The 14022-nt window shown below is 46.5% G+C and overlaps 1 protein-coding gene across 2 annotated transcripts; it reads right to left on the reverse strand.

The window, feature by feature from the left end:
* Window positions 1–451: 451 nt before the first annotated feature.
* Window positions 452–4890, reverse strand: LOC130085189 (tripartite motif-containing protein 16-like protein). Of its 2 annotated transcripts, XM_056250810.1 has the most exons (6): window positions 4189–4886; window positions 2759–2854; window positions 2430–2663; window positions 1901–2060; window positions 1380–1427; window positions 452–1135 (listed from the first exon to the last, which is right to left on the reverse strand). In XM_056250810.1, the coding sequence occupies exons 1-6, from the start codon at window positions 4759–4761 to the stop codon at window positions 615–617; spliced, it is 1632 nt and encodes a 543-aa protein (XP_056106785.1). In that variant the 5' UTR covers window positions 4762–4886; the 3' UTR covers window positions 452–614. The 2 variants fall into 2 exon arrangements, with proteins under 2 accessions (XP_056106785.1, XP_056106790.1); XM_056250815.1 differs by lacking the exon at window positions 1380–1427 and having other exon boundaries at window positions 4189–4890.
* Window positions 4891–14022: the final 9132 nt, after the last annotated feature.

The following is a 14022-nucleotide window of genomic DNA, read 5'->3' on the forward strand; positions in this document are numbered from 1 at the left end:
TCTGGACAGAACTATTTCACATCAACAACTTTATCAAACGTTGTGAAAGTCATTTATTTCTTCTAGAGTTCATGATTTCAATCCCTTGTGACCCAATATCTGAAATCTCAGAAAGTGCTTCTTCATCCCTCATCTTCTGCATCACAATTTTCCTCACATTTTGAACTGTGATTGTTTTCCAGCATTATTTTCTCCACTACTAATGTCATTTCCACATCTTCACTCCTTACATTGTTCACAACCATTTCTGTTATTTCCTTCAAAACCACACTATCCTCAATCTGTTCATTTAGTAATGAGCCTTCTGTTTATTTCAACTGAGAGATACTTTCGATAGTAATAATACAAATAATGTATTCTATCACTACAAAACATAAATTTGAGATTTTAATCAAAACAGAGTTTGAGAAAAACACACACACACACACACACACTGTTCTTATTGTCTCTGTGAGGATTTGATACACACATTTATTCTGTGTTATTTCAGTGAAGTTCATCAGTATTAATGTAATGAAGAGGAAATAAGAGTCTCTATAACATCTCATTGTTACTGGTTTATCGTGCAGCTCAAAGTATTATGGGTAAAATCTCTCTATATCTGTTCTGAAACATCAACACAGTTTCACTGATGATCCATAATCAACCCAAAACCCAGGATAGAGCGGCTGAGTGAATGTGGTCTGGACTGTGTGGATGAGGCTCATTGTGTCAGAGACGCTGTAGAAGGACAGAGTTCCTGCACTGTGATCCACACACACTCCTATTCTTCTGCTGATGGACTTTACAGGGAGAGGAGTGTGAATGTTATTGTGCCAGAATGTGTAACTGGAGGAAGAGCAGGACAAACTCCAGGACTGATCATTACCTCCAAAGAAACACTCATCACCCGATCCCTTCCTGCTGATGCTCTTATATGACACTGATATATACACATCATCTCCAGTCCACTCAATCTCCCAGTAACAGCGTCCACACACACTCTCTCTACACAACACCTGAGGATAACACTCAAATCTGTCTGGATGATCAGGATACGGCTGCTCTGTGTCAGTGACAGTAATAACTCTGTTTCTCTCAGACAGACGGAGGCGTTTATTCACTGTGTTCAGATCCAGAGTGAGCTGATGGGAATCTGATGGAGAGAAAACACATCAGAAACAGGAATTATGAATCTGTCTGATCTTTTAATGTCTCTGAACTCATGAATCAATGTTCAGTGTATCATCAGTGTCTCAGTACAGATGACCAAATATCCTGAGCAAATCCTCATTTACATGATCAATTATAAAACTCTTCTATCATGATTTATTTCTCCTTCTACAGGAAGAACATGAACACATTCAGTGAGTTTTCCTGCTTGTTTTCTAGTGACTCACATTGTAGGAAGTCGTTCCTGGTCTTGGGATTCATGTTGGTGAAAGTGACTGTGGAAATAAACAGACATGAACAGTGTGAAGAGAAATGACAAGATAAAATACATTCATTTCTGAGACATTTCTAATATAATGCTGTATGATATTAGATGATGGACTCATTTCTGAGAGCTGATGAATAATCTCCAGGGGCTTCATTTATATTATTTAATAATTATTATTTAAATATTTGTTTATCAAACACACATATCGGCTTGATCCAAAATTCCATGGATTTCATTCACATCATGTATAAACATTGTCCACGATGATGAGTGCCGTATTTATGAGGGATAATTGTGGATTTGATCACTTGAATTTAAGATGAACTGTGAATTATAAACTGTTTAGTGCTGTTTTTTTCCTCTGTTTTTGAAAATGTTTTGTGCAAATGGACGTAAATCATTGGAATATTTCAGAAACTGTTGTACGTTCAGATTTTGGCTCTTTCTCACACGTCTGTATAAACGAGCGCAGGACTTTACCTCCGTCTGAGATCTTCTTGATCTCCTCTTTGCAGAAATCCTCCAGTTTGTCTCTCAGCTGACGGACAGATTCTCTCATGCCATCAAAAGAGGAGAGAGAACCGAAGGGAACGTCGGGTTCGTCTGTAGATTCAGGAGGTGCTGAGAGAGACTGGAAACTCTACAGAAAACAGAAATCAAAACTCATCATCTCCACACTTCAGCCAATAACCTGCACTATATCAGATCTGTGCGGCTCTTGTAGACTTGACTTCTCTTCAGTGACTCGCTTCAATCCAGCACTTTCACACAATCAGCTCATTTTTAATGGTCAATTTCCCAGGCCTTGTAAGTGCGTCTCTTTAAACAGAAGATGATCAGATGAGCGTCTGACTGATGATTATATGATAACACAACACTCGACTGAATCTGACTGAATTCCTGACAACATCTCAGTCAACGGCTCATTCTGCTCTCATGAAATGTTTCTCTGTCATAGCAGGATCTTGCTCAAGTCCACTATGATCCTGTTCTCCTAGATCTCTGTTACCTGCAGGAACTGGATGTGATCTTGTGTGTGTGAAAGCTGCTCCAGCTCAGCGTCTCTCCTCCTCAGATCATTGATCTCCTGCTCCAGTCGCTCCAGTCGTCCTTCAGCTCGACTCACTGCAGTCTTTTCCTGATCTCTGATCCGCTGTGTGACCTCAGAGCGGCTTCTCTCAATGGAGCGGATGATCTCAGTGAAGATCCTCTCACTGTCCTCCACTGCTGTCTGTGCAGAGCGCTGTTACACACACATCACAATCACACAGTGGCTTCAGCAGGACTGACAGAGTCCAAACTGAGACGTCTCACACTTCTCTTCTTCTCCAGACTCACCTTATGAGACTTCACAGCCTCTCTCAGCTGATGAAGATCTTTCTGTCTCTGCTGGATTCTCTGACGGATCTTCATCTGCGTCTCCTTCAGCTGTTTCTGGAGGACAAACCAATGACAGCAAATGACACATAAAACTACTGTCATACAAACATTAAAGTTACATGAATCCAGAATTGCTGGAGGTTAAAGATCTTGCATGGTAAGTTTTTACTGTCTGGTTCAAACCACAGATTCATGGTTTCCTGAAATGAATGTCAGCAGTATTTCATCAGTAACTAGTTTTATATCATTAGTATCATCATTTACTCTTCCTCAAGTCGCTCCAAACCTGTATGACTTTCTCTCTATTGTGAGACACAACAGAAGATATTTTAAAGAATGACTCATATATTTTAGTTTATACATTGAAAGTCAATGGAACAAAATAGTTTCAAGCTCCAAAAAGGAGAAAAAGCAAAAAATTCATCTAAACAACTAGAGGTTAAAGAGAGGAGTACGCTTAATAAAATATGGTGACACGTCAATAACATCAAACCTCATTGGTTCGTGTACGTCACAGTCACATGACTAAACACCATGATGTCATGACACAAACACCAGTGAAGTTTGATGTTTCTGATGTCATCATATTTGATTTGGGCTCCACATACATGAGTTTATCAATGATTGATTTGATTGGGGAATCACAATTTGGCTGAAAAGTAGCATACTTTTAAGAATTGTATTTATTTAGGAAATAATAAATACTTTAGAAGAATATTGTGAAGTAAGTGTGAACTGAACAATGTTTTCAGACACGTAATTGCATGTTAATTGCTATTAAATGAAAATGTATTGTAGTTTAAATGTAAATATAAAAATATTAGCTGAAATTAAGAGTGACTTTTTGACCCACTTAAGTAGGATTTAAGTATATAATGTAATTTTATAATTCTATTGAGTTAAATAGAAATTTTAAATATGATTACAATATAATATTTGACGTGAAACTTTTAATTGTACATTATAAAAAGTTTACTTTATAAAGTGTACTTAATGAAACAGTCATGAAAGTTGACTCTCTTTAAGTACACTTAAGTGGCCTTTCATTTCATTAATACCGTATTATATCATCTGCAAGTACACTTTTTTTAAACATACTTTTAATTTGAAGTACACTACAAGTGCATGTAATACACTTAAGCGTACTTCTTTCTTCAACCACTAGTTGTTTAGATTACTTTTATGCTTTTTCTCTTTTTTGGAGCTTGAATCTTTTTTATTCCATTGACTTTCAATGTATAAACTAAAATATGAGACATTCTTCAAATTATCATCTTTTATATTCCACAGAAGAAACTCAGTCAAACCGGTTTGGACCAACATGAGTAAATGAGTGAGTAAATAAAGACACTTTCATTTCTGCGTGATCAATCTCTCTCAGCTCATACCTGTTTCTCTGTCCTCTGTGCTGCAGTTGAGACAGTGTTGTGGTTTTTATGTTCATACTCTTTACACCACACACAGATGCACTGTTGATCAGTAATACAGTACATCTCTAGCTCTTTATCATGTTTACGGCAGATCATGTCCTGCAGTCGTCCAGTGGCATCAATCACTTTGTGTGGCTTACGAGAGTGATATTCCTCATGACGGTCAAAATGAGTTTGACAGTAAGACTCCTGACACACCAGACAGGACTTGACGGCTTTGTGTTTTCTTCCAGTACAGACGTCACACTCCACGTCTCCAGCTCCAGCGTAACAGTCAGCAGGAAGTTTAGTCTTCTTCAGTTTCTCCACCAGTTCAGCCAGAATGGTGTTTTTCCCTAAAGCAGGTCTTGGACTGAAGGTCTGTCTGCACTGAGGGCAGCTGTAGACGCTCTTCTCATCCTCCTGATCCCAGCAGTCTGTAATACAGATCTTACAGTAACTGTGTCCACAGTGGATAGTCACTGGATCCTTCAGGAGATCCAGACACACTGAACACATGAACTCATCCTGAGAAATTCTGGCTTCTGCCATTTTACTGCATGAATACAGAGACACAAACACACAACAGCTCAACAATACTTGAGTTTCTGTTTCCCTGAACTGAGGAGTTGAAATGGTTTCCTGCTTGTGTGTTTGAGTGACGTGTGTAAAACAGGAGTGTGAAGCAGCTTCCTCATTCCTGGTGAAGGAGAGTCACTTTACTGCTGTGTTTATGTGCCCTAGTGGAGTTAAACACATTGTAAATACGAGTTCCAGGCACATAAATAACAGAGATAAGTGTTATTATTTATAAATGACAAATTCAAAATTCATGACTTTAGATCCGTGTTACTCATTGCGCGGCTCGCCAAGCTTTAATTTGTGGCTCGGATGGCGGTAAATAATACGGTGATTAGGGATGCAGCGATTACCGGATTTCACAATTAACCGCGCTTTAAAACGTCACGGTTAATTAATCGTAAAGACTATGCTACACCGCGGACGGCACGGAACGGAACTTTTGCACCTAACACAAAACGAAAACAAAGTTACACCAGCGGTGCACCAGCTTAAAGTGTCGTGCTCGTCAACCACTGAGGGACTAAGCAGCGACGCTCTATTTCCACCGAAAAAACGAATCGGTTACCTAACGTAACCTCGGTTCTCTCTAGAAGAGGGAACGAGTATTGCGTAAGCTAGCTTACGCTGCGGGAAAGATTCATCTTTGCTGAGATATTGAAGCCAAAAAATTATTTCATAATTTTGTATCCATACACAACGCAGTTCCTCTGCGGCAGACCTAGAGCGGGCTAGCTAGCAGCTCATTGGTTCGCTCAGAGAGAACTGCTTAAGCCTATGGGAGAGCGGGGCTGAACCCGCTTCCAATGAGAGGCGCCCGCGCGCTCATTGCGTCATGACCCGCCAGAATGGCCGTGGCCATGGTGTATATAAGGCGCTCTCCCAGGCTTATATGTTGATTTATTTCAGCGTGAAGCGAAACGCTAGTAGCGCAAGCACGGCCGGGAACGCAATACTCGTTCCCTCTTCTAGAGAGAACCGAGGTTACGTTAGGTAACCGATTCGTTCTCTTACGAGAGGTTCTCTCGTATTGCGTAAGCTAGCTTACGCTGCGGGAACACCTGGCCAACGCCGTGCGCGCTACGAATCCACTCATGAAAAACCCAGGGATATACCGGGGGAATTTCTTAACGTGGAGTGAATGTACAAAGAGGCCGCAGAGCGGGCTCATGAAGTGTACACATAAGCATGTATGGGGCCAGCAGAGCGGGCACATGAAGTGTATAAGCATTACAGGAGAGCACAAGGGGCGAACCGGTTGTGAGGGACCTCCAGAAATGCAGCTTCTTAGAGAGCTGTTCGTCAGACAGCTAGTAATTTTGCCTGCAAGGCGGGAACTTCCAAGTTATAAAACCTGACAAAAGTGGACGGGGAGGCCCATCCCGCGGCCACACAAATGTCATGAATGGAAATTCCACAGGACCATGCCCACGATGAGGCCATGCCTCTAGTGGAGTGCGCCCTGATGCCCAGAGGGCAGGGCAGGCATTTAGATGCGTAAGCAGAGGCGATAGCGTCCACTATCCATCTAGACAGTGTCTGTTTTGAGGCGGCCAGACCCTTGGTGCGCCCCCCAAACGACACGAAAAGCTGCTCAGCGCGTCTGAACGCGGCAGCGCGCGTAGTGTACAATCTCAGAGCCCGCACCGGACAAAGGAGATTGGCATCGCGCTCACTATCGGATGAAGGCAGAGCCGATAGGGAGATAATCTGAGCCCTGAACGGGGTACCAATCGCCTTCGGGACATAGCCATGCCTAGGTTTGAGAATGACAATCGAATCATTCGGTCCAAACTCAAGACACGCGGCGCTGGATGAGAGCGCGTGAAGATCCCCAACGCGTTTAACTGAGGACAGAGCCGTCAGGAAAACGGTTTTGAGCGAGAGGTATTTCAGATCCACAGACTCGAGCGGTTCGAACGGGGGTGCTTTCATAGCTTCAAGGACTATAGAAAGATCCCAAACCGGAACCGACGGGGGCCGCGGAGGGTTCATCCTCTTAGCTCCCCTGAGGAAGCGGATGACTAACTCGTCTTTGCCCAATGACTGAGCGCGTCGGGGTTCCGCGAACGCCGCGACGGCTGCCACATAAACCTTGAGAGTGGAGGGGGACCTGCCCTTGTCCAGCATCTCTTGAAGGAAAACAAGCAAAGACGGCACCTCGCACGACCGTGGGTCCAGCTGTTTGTCGGTGCACCATTTTGAGAACACAGACCATTTAGACGCATAGAGCCTTCTCGTGGAAGGTGCTCTAGCCTGTATGACAGTGTTTCTTACTCCCTCTGGCAAATCAACGAATAGTCGTTGATCACCCATGCATGCAGCGCCCAGCGCTGTGGATGGGGGTGCCAGATCGTGCCGCGAGCTTGAGAGAGGAGATCTGCTCTGACTGGGATGGGCCACGGGGCTGTCTGTGACAGCTGCGTGAGCTCCGGAACCCAATTCTGACTCTCCCAACGCGGGGCTATGAGGAGCACCGAGTGGCGTGTGTCCCTGATCCTCTGAATTACCTGTGGTAACAGAGCGATCGGAGGGAATGCATAGAGCGGGCGGCGAGGCCATTCCTGGGCTAGCGCGTCCTCGCTCTTCGAGAAATATATTGGGCAGTGAGCGTTCTCTTCTGACGCGAAGAGGTCTACTTCTGCTCTGCCGAATAGTCGCCACAGTAACTGGACCGTCTGTGAGTTCAGGGACCATTCTCCTGTGGAGATGAGGTTCCTGGACAGTATGTCTGGACCGTCGTTCAGATGGCCCGGCACGTGCGTCGCTCTGAGCGAGAGCAGGCGGCTCTGAGACCAAACTAGAATGCGGTGCGTCAGTCGACAGAGATTTCTGGATCTGACACCGCCCTGACGGTTGAGATAGGAGACCACGGCCATATTGTCCGAACGGATCAGGACGTGGTGTCCCTGGATGCGCGGGAGAAAGTGCGAGAGCGCGTTCTCGACCGCCAGCATTTCCAGACAGTTTATATGTAATGGGCTTTCCTGAATCGACCAGTGGCCGAAGGCCGGTGAGCCCTCGCAGACTGCACCCCAACCCGTGTTGGATGCATCTGTCGAGATGACTTTTCGGCAGGAAAAGGTCCCCATCGTGACGCCTAGACGAAACCATTCTGCTACTGTCCATGGCTGCAGCGCCGTGAGACACGTTTGCGTAACCCTGATCAGCTGGCGACCCGTGTTCCACGCGCGGTGGGGTACACGGCTGTTCAACCAGAACTGAAGCGGGCGCATGTGCAGAAGGCCCAGCTGAAGTACAGCGGAGGCTGAGGCCATGTAACCCAGCATCCTCTGAAAAGTTTTCAGAGGCCTGCGGGTGCCCATCTGGAACGAGGCGGCTAGACGCTGAACACTGCGCGCGCGCTGTGTAGACAGGCGAGCCGTCATCGTGACCGAGTCCAAATCTATTCCTAGGAAGGAAATCGATTGACTGGGATGAAGGGAGCTCTTTGTCCAGTTGACAGAGAGGCCCAGCGTTTCCAAATGGTCGAGGAGAACTGCGCGGTGCGACAGAAGCTCCGTCTGTGATTGGGCCAAAATCAGCCAGTCGTCCAGATAATTCAGAATGCGCAGCCCCTGGCTTCGCAGGGGGGCGAGCGCCGTATCCATGCACTTCGTGAATGTACGGGGCGCCAGAGATAAGCCGAACGGGAGAACGGCGTATTGATAAACAAGACCCTCGAAGGCGAAACGTAAGAATGGCCTGTGACGGGGATTTATCTGGATCTGAAAATAGGCGTCTTTCAGGTCTAGAGATATGAACCAGTCCCCTTGGCGCACCTGCGCGAGGAGTTTCCTGGTAGTGAGCATCTTGAACGGTCTCTTCATGAGCGCTTTGTTCAAAGACCTGAGATCTAAGATCGGTCTGAGGCCGCCGTCTTTCTTGGGAACCAGAAAATAACGGCCGTAAAACCCCGACTCGGTCATAGATGGCGGGACTCTCTCTATCGCGCCCTTTTGCAACAGCGTCGCAATTTCTGAGCGGAGCGTGCCGGCGGCCAGCGGGCTGACAGAAGATTCGAGCTGCGCGCGCGCACGAGGCGGGCGGCGGCGAAACTGTAGCAGGTAGCCGTTCTTTATAATGCTTAACACCCACGGGGAAATGCCTGGAATGGCTTCCCACGCTTTGGAGCATGCGGCTAGTGGCCGAATGGCTGTATTGCCCTGATTGCTGCACATAGCGGGCTGGACACAGTGTGTGGGCGCGCTTTGAATGTGTGTGGCAACGGGATTTGCACTCAGAGAGGAGTCTATGGGCCGTGACACAGAGCGAGCAGAGAGGGGACACGTGCACGAGCTCGTGGGCGTGTTTATGTTCTCTGATATTAGAGCGGGCTGTGCCCGTTTCATGTGATGGGGCTCTGATAGAGACACGGGATATGTTATGCTTGTGTGTATGGGTGAACACATGATTGTGGGCACATTTTCTACACAACTGGCAAAATTTCTCTTTTTGAGATTTCTCTGGGTAGCCGTAAAAACGGCTTTTTGTCGCTCGCAAGCGGGCTGGGACACCGGCTTGTTTGTGGCGGTCAACACTACAGCAGTCGGCGAAATAACGGGGACTGGCAGAGGGCGAAGCTTTGACGGCGGTCCGGCCGCGGCGGGAGAGCACCGTCGTTTTCTTGACATTGTTAGGCAGACTTCTGATGATCAGGCTTCAGCGTGATCTTGGGTCGCGGGCCACGGGGGGGCGGCGGTCTGCGGCGGCTGTCAGAGCGAGAGCGAGGGCGAGGGCGGCCGCTCTGACTGCGCTGAGTTGTTTGAGTCTGCGGAGGGGGGCGCTGTGATGGGGCTCTGGCGGAGGGCTCGTGAGAGCGGCCCGCTGAAGAGCTAGCGCGGCGGGGTAGAAACAAGTTCATCGCCTGAGAAGCTTTCTGTACTTCAGAAAAGCGATCGACAATTCCCGTGACGGCAGATCCAAACAGGCCCGTCGGGGAGAGGGGCGCGTTGAGAAACGCGGCGCGCTCAGAATCTCCCATGTCGGCGAGCGTGAGCCATAAGTGTCTCTCAGCAACACAAAGGCTGGCCATGCATTTCCCCAGAGCTTGTGCGGCGGCTTTAGTGGCGCGAAGGGCGAGATCCGTAGCACTTCTCAAATCCGTGACGGCGGGGGGGGGTTTTCTACCGCCTTCGGCCCATTCACGGAGAATATCGCTCTGTAACACTTGGAGGACAGACATAGAGTGAAGCGCAGCGGCGGCCTGACCGGCGGCGGCGTAAGCGCGAGCATGAAAGCTCGAGGTCGCTCTGCAAGCCTTCGAAGGAAGCGTGGGTGAAGAACGCCATCTAGCGGAGGGCGGGCAGAGGTGTGTGGCGACCAAGTCCTCGACGGGCGGCATGGCTGCATAGCCTTTCTCGGCGGCTCCGTCCACCGAGCGCAGCGAGGCGGATACATCGGAGCGATTTCTAGCCGAGAGCGGTGCATTCCAGGATTTTGTCAGCTCTGCGTGAAGTTCAGGCAGGAATGGAGCGGCCCGGGTGCACGCGGGGGTCGAGCGCCGATGAAAAAAGCTACCGTCCATTCGGTTCGGGGCCTGCTCGGGTGGAGGAGACCACTCGAGACCGAGGCGTTCGACGGCCTGTGAGAGGAGGCGCATCAGCTCCTCTTCTATCCCGGCGCGGGTCCCCGTCGACTCTCTCGCGGATCCGAGAGATGACCAGTCTTCACTGTCAGAAGCGAGCAGTGAACAGGAGTCCTTCTCCTCCGCGGCGTCATCGGAAACAACAGAGCGGCCACTCGGCGGCAACTGAATGTCCGGCAGGGGCGGGGAGGGAGAGCGGGAAGCGGGAGGCGGCGGCGGCGGCCCGCATGTTTCCGCTGGGGGCTCCGGCGGCCTTTGAGAGCGGCGTTTCTTTTTACGCGGCGAGAGAATAGGCGGCGCGGGAGCGGTTTTCACTGCCAGAAGTCGTGCCCGCAGGGACGATAACGGCAGGCTTTCACAGAGGTCGCATCCTCCATCAGCGAGGGCGAGTTCTGCATGCTCGAGTCCCAAGCAGAGAGCGCAGATGACATGGCGGTCTCCGTCCTCGAGACGAGCGCGGCAAGAGCCGCAGGAAAAACGAGACATCTTTAAAAAGACGCTCGGCTCTTTTAGAAATAGAGAAAGGATACAATCGTCGGATGGCCTAGCTTGCTGGGCGGCTGAAGGTGGCGAAGACGGCCGGCTTCTTCAGGGTCCTTGAGCTCGCTAGAGGATGCCTTCTTCGACGGCGATGGCTTTTCTCAGGAACAGCAGAAGCGTGCAGCTTGCTGAAGATGAAATGAATCAACATATAAGCCTGGGAGAGCGCCTTATATACACCATGGCCACGCCCATTCTGGCGGGTCATGACGCAATGAGCGCGCGGGCGCCTCTCATTGGAAGCGGGTTCAGCCCCGCTCTCCCATAGGCTTAAGCAGTTCTCTCTGAGCGAACCAATGAGCTGCTAGCTAGCCCGCTCTAGGTCTGCCGCAGAGGAACTGCGTTGTGTATGGATACAAAATTATGAAATAATTTTTTGGCTTCAATATCTCAGCAAAGATGAATCTTTCCCGCAGCGTAAGCTAGCTTACGCAATACGAGAGAACCTCTCGTAAGAGAACGCCTTAAGGGCCTGTTCACAGATCGCGTCTTTTGCGCGCTCAAGTTCATTTCAAATGTAGGCGCACGGTGTCCGCGCTCATAATGGAAGCGACGCGCTCGTTTTTTCCAAGCGCGTCCGCGCTGCATCGAGATAAAAACATCTCAACTTTTCATAATGCCGCAAGCGCACCGTGGGTCAAGTGACAAGAATCAACAGAGCAACGACAGACGCCTCCGGAGCGCAACCGCCCTAGCGCTTTGGAAAAAGGAGAATGCGGCGTGCAACTTTCAGCTTCCAGTGCAACGTAAAAAAAAAAACAACAACAAAAAAACAGCGGAATGTTTTGGTTACGCAAGTCTGTGGAAAACAGAATGTGACGTGCTCTCAAGAGTTTCAGTCAGTGAACATTTAACTTAATATCCTATTGCTTTCTCCTGTCTGTGTTGAGTAAATGTCAGGCTTTGTAGTTGTAATATGCCCGGTGTAAAACACTAACATAAGATCAGGGCCGTGTAGACTTCTAGGACTACCAATTAACTGCATTTCAGTTATTAATAACACTGCATGAGAGATGTTCTCAGTTTCTTTCTATAATTTGTACTCAAACTTCAAACAAACAAACCAAAATAATGAGATTATAATAGATGATTTCCTAAAGGCACATGTGAAATTTGGTTTAATAATTAAAAAAGAGTATTAAAATAAGTACAATAATATTGGTGGATAACATTTGGACTATATTTGTTTTCTTTTAAAAGAAATACATAGGCCTAATATTTAGCTTGCATTTAATTCAATAGAGCCAAATACTTTGTTTATTCTTATTTTCATTGGGATTTATTATCCCTTTATAGTATTATTTATGTTTTTATGTCAAATACCAACAAGATATTGTTTTCAGGTTTTCAAGTTTTCTACCTCGGGTTGAAAATAAATTTAGAACAAACTAAACACTTAATAATTTTGTGATCTATTTCAATCAAAGTGCCCTGCAGCCTTTGACTTAATTTGTTATTTTTAAAAGAAAAATGCTGGATGTTTACAAAGCACTTCTCTTTAATTCCAAAGGAAGAGATTGATTATTGTTTGTCATTTTCTAATTTTGTACTGTGTTGTGGCAGCAATAAATAACACATTAAAATCTAGTGTTGAGTGTTCATGTGATATTATACATTAGTAGTGTTGTGAAATTAAGTGATGCATAATAATCGTGATAATCGTTAAATCGTGATTATTTCTCAGACAATAATCGTACTTACAAAATCTGTAATCGTTGCATCCCTAACGGTGATATGATCATGCAGTCACTGATATTCATGAAAACAAGTAGGGCTATTACATAACCCATTTAAAACTCAAAGTGTTGGCTCTATTACAAATAATTTCGATCGGATTGAAAGGGGTGGTTTATCGAGAGAACATGTACACTTGATCGATTGAAAACCGAAACTGAAAGGACGACGATGACGCGCTGAACGAGCCGTTCTCCTGATGAATAAAGTGTCATATAAATGAGTGTCCTGTCATTCTATAATTCTCCCTTCACTCAGCATCTGTGAAGTAAAGCAGGACAACGGCTCGTTCATCAGTCCTTGTTTCAGATTTTCATCCGCAGACGACTGGTTTTGGGCATTTTTACTGCGTGATAAATAAACAATACGGAACAACGGTTCGTATGTTCATATCTCCAAATCAGAATTGGATACATATTAAGTCTGCTGTTTAAAACAAATAAAGAACCAATGTAGGAGAATGGTTATAAGCGACAACAGCGGGAATCTTTGTATATTTGTGCAGTGTGCGCATTCCGATTTGAATCTTTTGACTTATAAACGCGCACATCAACCCGATCATGTATCACATCACGATGTTTAGCGTTCATGTAAACTACAATACATTCAGATTCATCAATTGGAATGAATTTAGTCTGAAACAAAAGATGTGCACACGCATACCAAGCAAACACATTTATCTTGTGGCAACGTCTGTGGCACATTGCATTTCTGCTATGTATGGCGAGTGCATAGTGCCATGGATTATGGCACTGGAAATGGTCCATTCGGCGACGAGACTGACAAGCAGGACAGATAACACGCATGTATACTGTATGTGCCTGTACATCTCCATTTGTTTTATATGGAGACGTACATGCAAATAGAGAGAGAGCAAGCGCAAAATGCGGCATCGGCATCTCCAGCGTCACTTCCGGTGGCATCTCCAGCGGCCACCAGTGAAAATATAACACAAGAATCTCTAATAGCAGGGCTCGAAATTGCGACCATTTTGGTCGCATATGCTCCTGGAATTTAATCTGTGCTACCTAAAAATATATTTGGGAGCATCTGTGCGAGTGCAAATAATGGTTGTGGTGCGACCTGTTTTTATTTCTCTACAAAACGTTCGCAAATTACTGCACAGTGTGTACCTTATGTGCGCTGATACGTGGTGGCCGGACCATCATTCTATCCAACGATTACATCCAATCAAACTTCATCCTTACGTTCCTAACTTTAAAGCAGATTTTAGATAGGTTAATATTAGCTGTCAATCACTCCCATTCACTTACGCTGCGCTCCGTTGTCACGTGACAGGGAGCTGACTACCGCGCGACTAAAAGGCTGAATAAGAGAGAAGATGAAACGAGGTTTTTCCTGCTTTGAATTTT

Source organism: Rhinichthys klamathensis, unplaced genomic scaffold (genome assembly GCF_029890125.1).
Source record: "Rhinichthys klamathensis goyatoka isolate OS25496 unplaced genomic scaffold, OSU_Roscu_1.1 h1tg000004l_1, whole genome shotgun sequence".
In the NCBI taxonomy this organism is placed as follows: Eukaryota; Metazoa; Chordata; class Actinopteri; order Cypriniformes; family Leuciscidae; genus Rhinichthys; species Rhinichthys klamathensis.

Excerpts from the sequence above, each read along its gene's own strand:
- LOC130085189 (XM_056250810.1), bottom strand. The coding sequence starts at position 4,761 with ATGGCAGAAGCCAGAATTTCTCAGGATGAGTTCATGTGTTCAGTGTGT. Across the intron at positions 2,664-2,758 it reads AGGCTGTGAAGTCTCATAAG|CGCTCTGCACAGACAGCAGT; the intron begins GTGAGTCTGGAG and ends TGTGTGTAACAG. Across the intron at positions 1,428-1,900 it reads CAAGAAGATCTCAGACGGAG|TCACTTTCACCAACATGAAT; the intron begins GTAAAGTCCTGC and ends TTATTTCCACAG.